Genomic DNA, 14497 nt, shown 5'->3' with positions numbered 1-14497 from the left:
GTGAAAGCCGAGAAAACACTAAGAAGGAGGGGAATGAGCTCAAACGGCCGGAGAGCAGCGGCAACAGGCATGCCAGCGTCCGCTCTCCACCATTACTGTGAATCCATGAACTGAATGGGTTCAAAAAGAAAAGAGAGAGAAAAAAAGTAAGTTTCACTCGACATCCTTGCCACAGTGGCCCTGGCGCTCTGATCTCAGCACCCTGCCTCAAGGGTGCAATAACAGTTTATTACACCTATCCTCACTTTATGAGCCCCTCTACTCTCCATCCTGCTTCCCTCAAGCCCACGCTAACTGTTATTGAAAACACCCAAGTCTGTCATTTATCATTCCTGAGCAGGACGTTATGCTATGTGGAGTCTAGCTAATCACCGATAGTCGTACAAGTGAAGTCCAGGTCACATTGGAGTACTTTGACGCACCACATACAGTATCTACCAAGACACTGAGGTGTTTGAACACAGTCCATGTCTCTGTACGGCAATGATAATCAACTGGTGGCCCATGGACCAAATCCGGCCCGCTGAATTGTGCAGTCTGGGCCATGACTGGATTTCAGAATAAGTCATCGAATAATAATGTTAAACAACAATGTGGCTCTGGGCAGGGGTGTGTCCGCCTCCCTAAGATGCCTGTTTAGAAATATTTTCTCCCCTCCGACAGATATAGTTAGTGACTCCTGCTTTACAGCCTCTGGTGCCTTAAGAACTGCCATGTTGTATACTACATCATGTAGCTACAGCTGTATGGCCTCTTGGACCTGCTCATCATCAGGGTCGAGTCATGTGATTGTTGCTGATGTAGGCGTTTTAAACATTTCTGACGGTAGCAGCCCGACAGGTCGCTAAAAACGCCCAGAGGGCTGATTTTATTTTCAAGGTGTTTGAATCCAGACGAGTCAGGTGGAGCTCTTGCCTTATGTGACCTCGGTGGTCGTCTGATGTCTGAACCTTGTCTGAAGTACAACTCTAAGTTTTTGTATCACTTTTGTGTTTAATCCCTCAATCCTTAAATCCTCATGAATGGTCATCTTTTTTTTCTCCCGCAGTAAGACGAAGATGAAGAGCCTTATTAAAGTCTAACTGTTTCACTCTCACCTTGTTAAAACTGTCTGTCTCACTGTGGTTTTTTTTCCCCCTAGTATGCGCTGGTACAGAGAACAGGCTGAGCACGCTGTCGGACCTGGAACAGCAGTACCGCACCCTGAGGAAATACTACGAGAACTGTGAAGTCGTTATGGGCAACCTTGAGATCACGAGCATCGACCGTAGCAGGGACCTGACTTTTCTCAGGGTAAGAATTTGCTATATAAATAAAGTTACTTATAAAAAAAGTTAATAAAGTAACTCACCTCATGAATTTGAATTCACTGACCAGCAAAAGATGTTTGCTGGTCTGTTTAAGAACCATGTGTCCACCTGATCTGAACTTTGTCTCAAACTTCTGCAATGGTGGCAGATCATGAGATATTTTTATTACGATGGAAAGGATGCAAAAAAAAAGACCTTAATCGACACATGTCTATTCGTACTGTAGGTGTCGGCAGCCTACATTTTCTGGAATTTTATAAAGCTTTGTGATCAATCTTGCGAGCGATGCCAAATGTTTACGACTTCCACTACCCTTCAGTTATTAAGAGCGGTGAAACCCTTTACAGATGTGGAGCTGTTATCATTTTGTAATTTGTAAATCTGTGTTCAAATCTGTTGTGTAACCACCGGCGTTCAGAAGTATATTTTACAGGAGCTGCACGTCAGGGATTTATGTTGCCTGTGTAAGGAGGCGGAGATAAAATCCCTTACAAGTACAGGTTCTACTGAGGTTGATGGACACGTGCATACACACTAACAATGCTGTCAGATGAGCCCTGAAGCCCGGGTCACGAACAGTACAGCGTGAGTAAACGGTATTAAATTTAAGTCAAAATTTGCTGGAGGAAATAAAAAGTCACATTTTCTGTAAAATCAGCTGCTGTTCGTGACCTGTGTTAGCCCTTCCTTCTTCCTTCACCCCGGACTCTGCCCGCTGCACTCTGCACAGCCAGCGCCATTCAACTCCAATTGATTTTATTCCATCTGGGGGCTGAGGAGTTCCCCAGGTGTTATGCTACAGTGCTGACTGTGTTAATAGGTCGATATTGCTGTGAGAATGAACGGGTCTGTGGAGACATAGCAGAGAATTTACTGTTCAATTCATTTGCTGTGCTATAGTTGGTTTTCCCATTTTTTTGTATGTACAGTACACGGCTTAGGATTTATATGACCACAATGATCCATTTATATTACGCTAAATACAATACAGTTATTTATCGTCTTGTGTTTATTGAGTCTGCATAGACCAAAAAAAAAGGTTGATCCCAACAGCAAAACAATACATTATCACTGTCCTCGAATCACATCTGAATTGTATTCCAATTCACATCCTGTGGTACCTATGTCACCAACCTACGCTAACACAGTGGTAACATCATTATCTAGGACATAAAAACAACACAAGAGTCTGATGTAGGCTTGGGAGCCTTAATGAAGGAGAAAAAGTTCCCAAAAAGAACAACACAAACAAAAGAAAGCGAATGTAGCACAATCCAGTGTATGCCGTACAGCCGTGGTTTAACTACAGATAATAATTTTGTTGGTTTTTGATCCATTCGCTTGAGTTTGTGGTATTTTAAGTAGTACATGAAATATTTAATGAAAGTTTTTTTTTTTTTCTCTTGAACAATGTCACCTCTCATTTACAAAGCAGCACTCCATGGTGCCCGATTGCCTGTTTTTTTTTTCTTAATTTCCATAGTTAGCAATTAGCATGGGTTAATTGAAGATGCTAATTAAGAACACAGGGTGCCAAACAGCAAGGGAAAATGTATATATTTAGAGAATATTAATATTATTTTTGTGCTATGACATGTTAATAACGTCACCCGGGGGAAGGCGGGAATCACCTTGAGATAGGGAAGAGAGGGATTGAGAGAAGAAAGGACTATTGTACAGAAGCTAACTATACTAGCTGTCGCCGGGCGGTGATTGAAACTGATGCCTGTGCATTGGCGCCTTCTTTTCAAGATAGCCAAGAGATTGATGGCTGCCTCCCAAAACCCCTCAAACAACTTCGGCAGTAAATAGAGTCCATCTTCCAAACTGCCTGCCCGACCGATGAATCAGCGCTGACACAGTGATTAATAACTGCATTTCTGTACGGGGTCTTATCCCTTACTCACATATTCACATTCAAAACAACAGCACAAAAGTCAGCCTTTGCCATCATTGTTGAAATAGCTCTTGAATTCACACGCTCGTCACGTCTCTCGAGCGTCTCCGACTTCGGCTTTGACAAGTTTTATCATTGTGTATTTTTGTCAATTGTTCAGGTTGTGTTAGGATGTAACTGATCAGTTTTGGCAAGCGATTGGGAAACGAGAGCAAACATTGTTTGGCAATAAGCGATTGGGAAACGAGAGCAAACATTAAAAATGATTGATTTCTGGTTTCTTCTACCAAGGGTGGGTGAAAGAAGATTTTCTAGAATTTTTTTTGAAAATGTTCCATTGAATATAATTTGATTTTGCAAATACGTTACCAAATTATTTTTTAGTCTTAACTTTTTTTTATTAATAAATGTGAGCTGATATAGTCCCTGTTGGTAGATGATGAACACAATTATGACTCTCTTTATCAAATAAAGTATTGTAAAGAAAAAAAAAGTTAGTTCAAAGGAAAAAGAAAAAGTGCCAACCATGAAATAGCTCTATAAATTCAGTCAGCAAGTAAAGGAGAAAAATTGGTCACAACCGATGGTGATAAATGTTCAAAATGAAACGGAGGAGAGTTGGAGGGAAACATTCATTCATTTGCATTGTGAACACATGTAAACCCAGCAGAGTAAACAACAGGTATTCTTCAGGACATTTACGTCTGACGTCTTCATTAATGTAAATGGAACACAGAGGACAGTGGCGTGGCACTTCTGCCTCCCTGTGTGCTTATAAACAGGCCTGTGATTATGAAATTTTAATTTGCCCTCCACTCTCATTTTAGCGGCCTCCGCAGGAACAGCCAGGTCGTATCGTTTGTCTTGTCCTTGCAGCCATTAGTAAACTAGGGTCCCTTCCCAACCACTTCACCCCCGCATGTGTCTCTGTAGTGATTCAGTGACAGAATTACAGTCTTAAATAATAAATGAAATATGACATAGTATCAGAGTGGTAGCAGTTCGTGATACAACTGTAAATATTTTCCAGCACTTATTGTAAGATGAAAAAAAAAACATGTTTTCTTTACTTACATGAAACTGGTCTGATTTTCTTATTGTCTAACTAGAGTATTGTTGCAGTGTTGTGTGTTAATCTTTTTACTTGTTGTATAATAATTAGTACTGGGGCTTAATGAGATATTATATGAAATGATACAATACGATATGATAAGTCCTTGAATCGTTCCACGGCGGGGAAATTCACAAAAGGCGACATCGAAACTTATAAATTAATACATTAAACTGTGATTTTCTATACTTTTGGTAAATAGATATTTCATTCAGACATTCCGTTTTTGTTTCTGTTTTTGCTCACAACAAATCTTTGAAAACCGACCTGTGAAACACTAGTCTAATTAACAGAGTCGTGTATTTGAGACCCATCATAAAGGCCATTTTCTTCTCTCACGAGTTTTAGTTAAACACGCTCTGCCTTTCGAACTTCCAGCTGGGCTGACTCTAAAAGACTGATTACTGGTTCATAAATGGCACCTGAATTGGCCTAACAAATAATATTATGTTGCCTTCAGGGGTCTGTAAGATATATTAGAAAAATGAGAATTATGGGATACATTAAAAGTCTCTAGTTTCTTTTAGATATATAAATAGCTTTAGTTTTTTTTTTATCATCCCAGGTTTTCAATTATATGAGTAGTTATTAAATAGAGAAGGTTTTCTTGAAGGCGTCCATACAGTGGGAGGGTGGTTAGTGCCCTTACCTAAGCAGGACAATGACTCAGGGTCTTTCAGATTCTTTCCTTGTGTGTTGTTTTTTTTTTCTGGACACTCGGGTTTCATCCCACAGTCCAGAAACATTCAAAATCCTGTTTATTGTTTACGAGCTTAACTGACCATTGGTGTGAATGTCAGCGTGAATGATTGTGTCGATGTGAAGAAAAGAATATTTACTTAGGACTTACTTCCTCTGACAAGGCCACCCCCCCCCCCCCCCCCCCCTCCCCCCTCCCCCACCCACTCTCTCCCTCAGCAAACTCCTTCATTATTAATGAAGACTGATGAAGTGCTGTGAAGCCCCGTCTTTCAGCCCCGGCCCAGACTGGATTGACAATTGCAATTAGCATCCCCTCAAGTCCATTTCCATCACTTTAATTTGACATGAAGAAGGACATGTGGCCAAGTGGAGTAGGTGTAACAGTTTTAATGGGAAGATTTTGTTTAAACCCAGACACCATCGGTCCTGTTCCAAATGCAGCCCACTGGTTCTGTGAGTCCAGAGTGAATCAATATGGTGCTGAAGAGAAAAGTGAAAGAAGAAGAAAAAAAACACCCAAAGTAACTTAAAGGGAATGTGATGAGGCTGCATCAGTCAATACCAGGGGTGTCAAACATACGGCGCCCGGGCCAAAACCAGGCCATTTTATATTTGACTAAATATCAGAGGTACTTTTTTGCATGAAAACAAAGGGGGAAATGACAGACTTTTTCTTATTTATAGGTAATCATGTTTTGATTTACTGGTTCTGGTCCGCTTGACTTCTCTGCATGTTGCCCCTGAACCAAAATGAGTTTAACACGCCTGGTATGTACAGATAAAGACTGTGGGCGCCAATGGGTGACAAGATTTTAAAATCTGAATTTAGCCTTGATATGAACATCATGGCAGAGCAACAGAGAAGGAATTTAAGTCCAGAAATATTCTAAACATGCAGCTTTGAAATGCCAACATGTTTCTGCTGTTTAGAATTATAAACTCATGGCAGCTGAGATGTGGTTCTGTATTAGCATACGCTTTTATTATTACGTTGTTGTTCATTGAATTTTAGAAAAGACGTTCAAAGGTGAAAAATGTGAATTTCCCACCACTCCCCCAACAATTTCAGACTCAAGTATTTGCATGCATTTTAGTAAAAATAAGTTGTTGTTTTTTTATACCCTACCAGACGACTGCCTGCTATCAAATGAACCCCAACCAAAAAACACTCTCTTGGCATTCACTTAACCTAACCTGCTCCATTAACCTTGTTCCCTTTGCTCCACAGTCCAGTGGTGGCATCCTTTACGACAATCTGTTCAACACTTGGCGTCGTGCTTTGGCAGATAAGGCTTTAAATAGCTTCTCAACAATGAAGTGTTGGGTTTGTACTGGTGCGGTTGCCAGAAGAGGTTGAAAACTTTTGTAGGTCAATGTCAGCAGAGCTATTGATGACTTCTTACACACGCCGTGCACGCAGCATTTGGTGACACCAGGAAGCTTGTTTACAGATTAGCCGTGGCTCCTAACACATCTGGTTCCAAAGATTTTTGTATCTCTGGTTATGTAACCAACACGTTATGCTGATGATGTGGTATTATACTTATGAGATGACGGAAGTGGCTTTTAAGTTGTGCCCCTGAATTTGTATAAGAAATTTCAAAAATAAAAGCATCAAAATATAATCAAATTACAAAATAAATATAAAGCCATAGTTAATATATTTATTACAAAACATAATTTTATTAAAGAAATACATTAATTTTATTTTATAAAATTGTTTAAAATTGTTTAATTTAAAAAATTAAAATATTGGGTCTATATCCTTTTGGCAAAAAATTTGAGTAAGAATCAAATATTAGATATTTACAGTTTTAGCTGATGATACAAAATAAATTAATTTTCACCATTTTGCAATAACAACCTGGGACATTATAAATAAATATAATAATATAATAAAAGTGCTTTATATTTAAAAAATGATTTTACCCACTCTCGAATTAGGAGACCACATGGCGGTCTCCATGCTGCCTGTCGTAGCCCTGCCGTGCCTAATAGAGATGCATGTGGTGATGAAGCTACACCGGGGCATGACAATAACCCACCATTCTCCCGTGCTGCCATTCAAATGTCATATCTGACTGCCTGTGTACGCCGTCATCATTCATTCATTCATTCAGCTCTGCAGGAGCTCTGCAGGAGAAGGTCGAAATTAATTTCCAGACTTGACATGTGAGTTCAGGAAGTTCGTTTCTTTTTTATGTGGCTCCGATGGACAAAGTAAACACTTGTGTTTCTTCTTTATTAGATTTTTCCTATTAGAAGAAAAACAAATCAAAAATACCCACAAGAAGAACCTCCTCCATTTTCCATTCTTATGTTGGCTGTGAACCTGTGCCTCCTCAACACTGTGACTTTTTACATACATTTTAAGTTGTGTTGAGTAAATGTGTGTAATTTCGTATGTGATCGTTTCCTACATGGAGGTTTTTCCATGTTCCAAGCTCGGCCATTGTTTTCTGAAATGAATTTTCTCGCACATTTCCAAAACACGGTGTTCTTGCTAATTTCCATTAACAAACGCCTCGCCCATTCATCATGTTATGTAGTTACACAACATCTCTCTCTCTCTCTCTCTCTCCCCCTTCTTCATCCCTTCTTTCATTATTATGTATTGCTTCATTTTGCTTTTCCATCCTTGCTTCCTTTCACCCCCCCTTCCTCCCCATTCTCCTCCCGCTCCTCTCCAATACACATCCCCTTACTCCCACCACCAGCTCTCCTTGCGCTAACTAGCCAGTGTTTGAATAAAAACTCATTAGGATTACATAGCCATTTAGCTAAGTGACACAGGGTATAATTGTACCATCCATCAATTGCCGTGTAATAACACACTCAGAGGAGCTAAATGTTGATTAGCCTTCAGCCAATTTCACCACTGGGTTTTGGCAATAAATAGACAGAGGGGATTGAAGGTGCGTGTGACGCACACGTGTGGCCTGGGAGGGCGTTGCAGTCAGGATCGTTGAGCCGCTGAAGTCAAATTAATTCGGGAGAGATAAAATTTAAATTTTAATAATATGCAGAGTCTAACTTTTGTCCTTGTGTTTTTCTCCTTTTAATCCAACATATTCACAGACAGACTTGCAAAACAGCTCAAGCAAAATAAAACAAATAAAAAATAGTTTTGTACTTATGCCTATGCATCAATTCATATTTGACAGATTTTATTCTATATGTATGTGTTGAATGCGAATTTAATAGTTTACGAGTTTTAATTTGAATTTGTTGTTGTAGGAGAGAGCAGTTTATAAAAAGTTGAAAAAGTTGACGGCTCCGGTTGCTTCTAAACAATAACGCAACTTTTTTCAAAGCAAAGCAGCTGGACAGCCGACCAAAACACTCCAACCAGTGTTACAGTATATGTCTATGGAGGTTTCACCTCGTCTCACTCCCACATGAGACGAGGAGAAACCTCGAAACAAAACCACGTTAGGAGCAAAAGACACATATTGGACAAAGGAGGTTCAGGACACAGTCTTTTTGTTCCATTGAAAGTGAGTCTGACTTTTGAAATAGTTCAGAGAATAACTTAATTGCTCATCGAGTTGATTAGACTGTTTTATGCTGATAATATCCCATTGCCTGTCAGAGCCACAGTGAGGGATAAAAGGGCCTGAAAACCACGAAAGGAGCGGGAACATAAAGAAACCCCTGCATTAGGTTGAATAGGAAAGACCTTCTTTCTTTTTCTTTTTTTTCTTTTTAGAATAATTGCAGCTTTTACCATGAGATGAATGCATTGTGAGGAGCCAACAGTGCCGCTCCACCCATGTGAGCCATCATGTCTTTATCACTAATGGGCCAGTGACGACGAGTGTAATTATGTTGGCTTTGTCTAGCTCTTGCAGCAACTATCTGGGAGGTAAGAGTTGGTCTGACATGTATGGCTCTCTCATTGACATCTACAGTATATAAGTAAGTTCCCATAATGTAACAGAGAGGGAGGGGACGGTAGGATGGGGGTGGAGGGGTAGGACAATAAAATGAGCAAGAAGGAGTGAAGAGGAATAGGAGAAAAGTTTAATGTGTACTTTCCCAAGATGCCTGTATGTGACCTTACCTTCACTAAGTGACTCTCCTTCTTTCCGCCATGTCATTAATGGCTCCATCAATGTTGTTTATATGTTTATGCTCACACTGCAGGTTTTAATGGGCTGGGTTTTTTTTTTCCAACAGCTGATTTGTTTGCCTGGTTGTTCACATTATAATTATGGTCCTGAAGTGACACATGCTCAGACATGAAGTCACATGGTTGTGTTTGAGGACTTAATATGGATGTTAAACATTGCGTGTGCGTCAATTTTGAATTTTTTTTTTCATGTCATTTTGATCAGTCGAGTCATTCAAAGAGCCCATTATGCTCTCTCCAGGGGCAGAAGTCCTTGAAGCCTAGCTGCTCCGGCTAACATCTCCAAGCGAGAGTCACCATTAAAGTTTAGTTCCTTCCATGTTTTAGTCCCTGTGACCATGAGAGCTGCAGCAGCAGCAGAGCAGCTTTGCTTCGGTTTCCTCAGTCCAGACGTTGGTTGAACAGAGACTGGGAACTGTAGCTTAGCCTTTGGTCCTGATGTGTGTCAACCACTTTGGTGCATTTGTTTAAATGCTCTAAAGTAGACAGTTGATGGTTAATATATGAGGAACCAAGTCTGTAAGGCTGGCCTCCAGCTGACCACTGTGTGCCCTGTGACGGTTTTGCTGTAATCATTGAAGCAACAGCAAAGTGAAGTGCAGTTTATTGGCTGAAAAATAATAAACCCCATCGTTGTAAGCTCTTTAGAAAAAAGGTTTGATTTTAAAAGCACAAGACACCAAGATCCAGCAGCACCGTGAATGAGAGAGAGAGCGGCAAAGAGCCATTAGCAGCAGCAGAGCAGTTTGAAGGAGCAGCTTAGAAGCCGGAACGACTCCTGGATGATTTCTGTGGTGTGGTGTGAGAGCAGCTGAATGGGATGCAGGAGGGAGAGAAGAAGAAAATGTGCATCTGTCGTAAACATATAGCAAAGAATAATAAAAGAGCAAAAAACACTGCTGTGAGCAGCTGAAGTGGCCACATCAGTTATCTTTACAGGAGAGTTCCATTTAGGCGTTTTAAACATTTATGGCCGTCACTTTAACAGAAGTGTAAAACCTGCTTACTTTTATCATACACAGTGTGTGTTGCATGAACTGACTGCACCACACTGCCTTACCATAGTGTAGTGATCACCAACTGGCGGCCCGCAGGCCGAATCCAGCCCATTGAAGCATCCACTTCGGCCCAGTACTGCATTTGAAAATTGTGAGAATCAAATCCCCATAACTTCAGTTTTATAATAAAATAAAAATATATTTTATTAATTAATATGAAATTATAACGTTAGACAAAAATGTGATTTGTATACCATTTCACTTGAAGATCCGGCATGTGATAGTAATGAGCCAATCATATCAGTGCACTCAGACGTGCAGTAGGACTTGGCTGTCGGTGAATATGACGGCACTAAAAGGAGTCGAAAGGAGAGAAGGGTAATTCAGGTGAGGTAAAAAAAGAGAAAAGTGGAAGTAAAATACAGGCTTTTAAAGCAGAGTGACTGAAAACAACTCCTCTGTTACTTTCTGACTCCGTCCTAAAAACCTGTGGTACCAAGTAGTGTAGTCCAAGCTACAACGTAGTGGCCAACATCAGCAGTGGAGGCACAGATTCTAGCCATTTAGAGACACATTATGGTCGGACATGATCCATCATACTTCCTGTTGTTAGATGTTATATTAAGTTAATGATTAAAGATGTGGAAATATTAGACACATTGGGTTTTTTGTTGCTTCTGAAACCAAGCACTTTAAAGACGGAAGACTTTTTTAAAATTATTTATGTGAATCGTATGGAAGTTTAGTGTTAATAATACATTTTTACGTGTCACGTGCAAAATGTCTTGTCACACACCTGTGAGCCCCCCAAAACAATTTCACCAAATTGTAGCTCTTCATGTTATTAAGTACAAAAAATAACTCCAATCATTATGATCATCATGTGCTGCTGTAACTCCACAATGGTGTAATGGCCGTGATCTGGCTCTGGTATTTATAGGAAAAATACAGATGGGTCTGTGTGCCAAAATCAAATGGCTCAAATAAACCTTTGGTTTCTGTCGGTGTGTGTGTGTGTGTGTGTGTGTGTGTGTGTTGGGGAGAGCAGCCAAGTGGGTCAGAAAACTGATTCCTTGGTTCCCTGTGGAAAGAGCCCGACCTTTCTCCTCCAATTTTAGAGATTTCCTCTGTGGACAGAATAGTATGGCACACGGACCTTTTCTCCCAAAGTGTATGGGATGATGACCCACATTAATGGGTCATCACTTAACTAGACTAGATATAACAAGAAGACATTTGTCAATGTTTGTAGTCAAATTGCTTCAGCTATTTAACTTATGTCTTCTTCCTTAGTTTTTTTTGTCCAACATTTTGTGTCTCAGATCTGGATTTGTTTCTGGTTGAAAAAGTTCCCAGACAAAATGCTTTTAAATTCTGGTTGTTTAAAGAAAAAGTTCCCAGACAAAATGCTTTTAAAAAATAATAAGCTAAATTATAAAGCGATTTAGCTATATTTAGCTATTTATATTTATTTTACTATTTCAAGTTTTTCTTCTAATTGTTTCTTCCAGGGGAACACCTATAAATCCTTGATAACTTTCTTTTTCCATCCAACATTTCCACTGAAGTCACATGAGCTCAAACGAATGAAACCTAATGCAGCTCGACACCCTGTAAAAACATAAACTCTGGGAATTCTGGGAAAGTTGTTGGAGATGTCACAGATGACTTGACGTGTTTTAGTGATTGACCTTTTTGAAATGCCTTAGGACTTTTTGACTGTTTGATTTTGGCTCCTGCGTCCATCAACTAACCAAATATCTTTCCCTTTACGGTTGTACTATAGTTTTCTTTTTGCTGAAAGAAAAATCTAGACTAAGACCTAGACTTAACATGACCACTGTTTCTCCATGCCCTGTCCTCCTAAATTTACAGAGCCACGAGGCCCATCAAGCTTTATTGGCTAATAATCCTGTTAGTGCCACCAAGTGTGGCCACGGCTGCCCCACAGCGACATTTAACAGTCCTGCTGGGGGTAGTACTGGTGGGCTAAAGTACCAGGACTGTAGGTACTGCTCCCCTGCATAGAGTGTCTGACTTGACTACTGATTAGATCTTGATGAGTCCACACTAGAACTCCTTAATGGGGGTATTATATGGTTCCTGCATAAAAAAATGGTCTAACACACCCCTGGTAATTTACTGGAATAATCAAGACCGTTTGTGACAAGACTAGGATTTACTTCACACTTCTGATTGGCTAATTAGTCCAGCTTTTATGTGCAGTAAATTCCGACCACCACCTGGTGTGTATCAGACTTTTACAGAAATTAAGGTACAGCTGGTCAGTTCCAGTTCATCTACCCTGTCTTCTTCTTCTTCTTCTTCTTCTTTTTTTTTTTTTTTTTTTTTCTTCTTCTTCTTCTTTTTTTTTTTTTTTTTTTTTCTTCTTCTTCTTCTTTTTTTTTTTTTTTCTTCTTCTTCTTCTTCTTCTTTTTTTCTTCTTCTTCTTCTTCTTCTTTTCTTCTTCTTCTTCTTCTTTTTCTTCTTCACGTGGTTAAACACTTCATTGGCCAATCAGTTTCTTTTTGAACCTGATCATTTTAGTGAGTGATTCAGAGTGAGGCCAGTCTATAAAATGAACAGAGTTTTCCAGCGCTAGAATGAAACTGAAGTCCATCAACTCTTTCTTTTTCTTTATTCAGTGAACGTATCTCGGCAGCTTCCTGAACTTGGCCGCTCCTTAATTTAAAATGTCTGCCTCTTGCATAAAAAATGTCCCGTCCTAATGGAAGGTAGATGTGCCCCATTGAGAGGAGCCGGGATGATTTAAAGCCCCTTCAGGCAATTATTAGATTGCCACAGTGAAACAAACAGTGAGTGTACTGTATGGTTACTCCGAGGGCCGTGGGTGTTTGTTTGTGTTGTTTTTCAGTTGGGTCCGAAAACGTAGAGAACGGTTCGAGGATGGCGGCCACAGATCAAAGCAGAAATATAATCAACTGTGAGGAGAAAAAAAAGAGCGCTCCTATTTTATCATCTTTCCTTGCTCAAGGCTAAGAGCAGACGGTTGTTGAGCAGAAATGTTGACAAAAGAAGGGCTGTATGCTCTCCACTTGTTTACTTGGTATAATGGAACACACAGTAAAGTGTTGAAAACATGGAACTTATTACTTGAAAAGGAGTGTATTTGTCTAAACATTATTTTTAAAAGTAGTCGGACTGTTGGAGGATTAGATAAATCAATTATTTGAATGTAAAAAAAAGATTTCTCGGTAAACGACGGCTAATGAGCAGAAACAACAACAATAAAAGTAGAAGTAAGTAAGCTAATATTTAGCAAACTGTGACAGTGGTGTATATTTAAGCATCTTTACAGAGTATTTACTGTTTTTTATTAAATGAGAAACAGTGAAAAAGAAATTATTTTTACTGCCTGTATCAAGTGCATATTTATCAAAGGAGAAAAACATCAAATCTGAGGAGTGAATATTCTGACGCCCACTGTCAGTGAACTGTGTAAATCATGTTTATTATACTATTACCACAGGACACCAATTGGTCCACAGAAATAAACCCAGTGATGGGGCGTGTGTGTTATGATATATGGTGCCATTATTCTTTAACTGTAGCGAAGGCACATGTTTGTCCACTGTGTAGATTTTATAAGTCCATTGTTTTATATTAAACAGGTCCAGTGCAGGTGATGGCGGTGGAGTTATTCATTCATTTTTAGAATCTGTTTAAAACGGCGGTCAGAAAACCCCCAGCAATAAAAGAAGAGCAGAAATATCTTAGAAGTTGTAGAAAAATAAGACGCACCAAAGATACCAGGGTTCCCAGCCATGGACTCCATGGATGCAGGACTAGTTCTTAACCTCAAAATCCACCTCCTGCTCACAGTCAAGGAGCGTGGGGAAATGATTATTCTTGGATTAAGTCCTGCTTCGCCGCTGATATGTATGGCATAATTGAATAATGGCTGCCCCACCCGAACAATCCCAGTGCAGATAGGCCTTCCAGCCTTGGCGGATCGGCACAATATTAACCATGACACAGGCGTAACCAGGCCAGTAATTAATGCAGTGAATCAATTACAAATGAGTCTATTTGGATAATTCCCCACAGGAGTCCAGTCATTACAACACTGCTCTGATGAAGTCGCTGTTTCTTCTCGTGGGAGGGGCGTCACATTGCCAGCTTTTTTTTTGGTGGGGGGGTCTTCTATTATTCCTCCTTTCAAGGTTGCATACTGAAGATAAATGGAGGATGAAATTAAGACTCTGCTACATGACATTATTCTGCAAATTACAATGTCAGCTGCACAAGGCTGGATATTTGGTTGGTTAATACTCAACCTCATGTACTGTACTGCACTGTACTGTACTGTACTGTATCTGTACCTGT

The 14497-nt window shown here is 39.8% G+C and overlaps 1 protein-coding gene across 3 annotated transcripts in view; it reads left to right on the top strand.

Annotated features, from left to right (window-relative positions):
- The first annotated feature begins 6 nt into the window (after positions 1-6).
- The window catches only part of erbb4b (erb-b2 receptor tyrosine kinase 4b), a 96214-nt gene continuing 81723 nt past the window's right edge, over positions 7-14497 (top strand). For all 3 annotated transcript variants that reach the window (XM_017039971.2, XM_017039970.2, XM_017039969.2), the window contains exons 1-2: positions 7-146; positions 1142-1293. In XM_017039971.2, coding sequence (XP_016895460.1) covers positions 1237-1293 — 57 coding nt within the window. In that variant the 5' untranslated portion in view covers positions 7-146; positions 1142-1236. The remainder of the gene's footprint in view (positions 147-1141; positions 1294-14497) is intronic.

The sequence above is a fragment of the Cynoglossus semilaevis genome, chromosome 16 (assembly GCF_000523025.1).
Source record: "Cynoglossus semilaevis isolate Cse_v1.0 chromosome 16, Cse_v1.0, whole genome shotgun sequence".
In the NCBI taxonomy this organism is placed as follows: domain Eukaryota; kingdom Metazoa; phylum Chordata; class Actinopteri; order Pleuronectiformes; family Cynoglossidae; genus Cynoglossus; species Cynoglossus semilaevis.
This window is presented reverse-complemented; position numbering and strand designations above follow the sequence as displayed.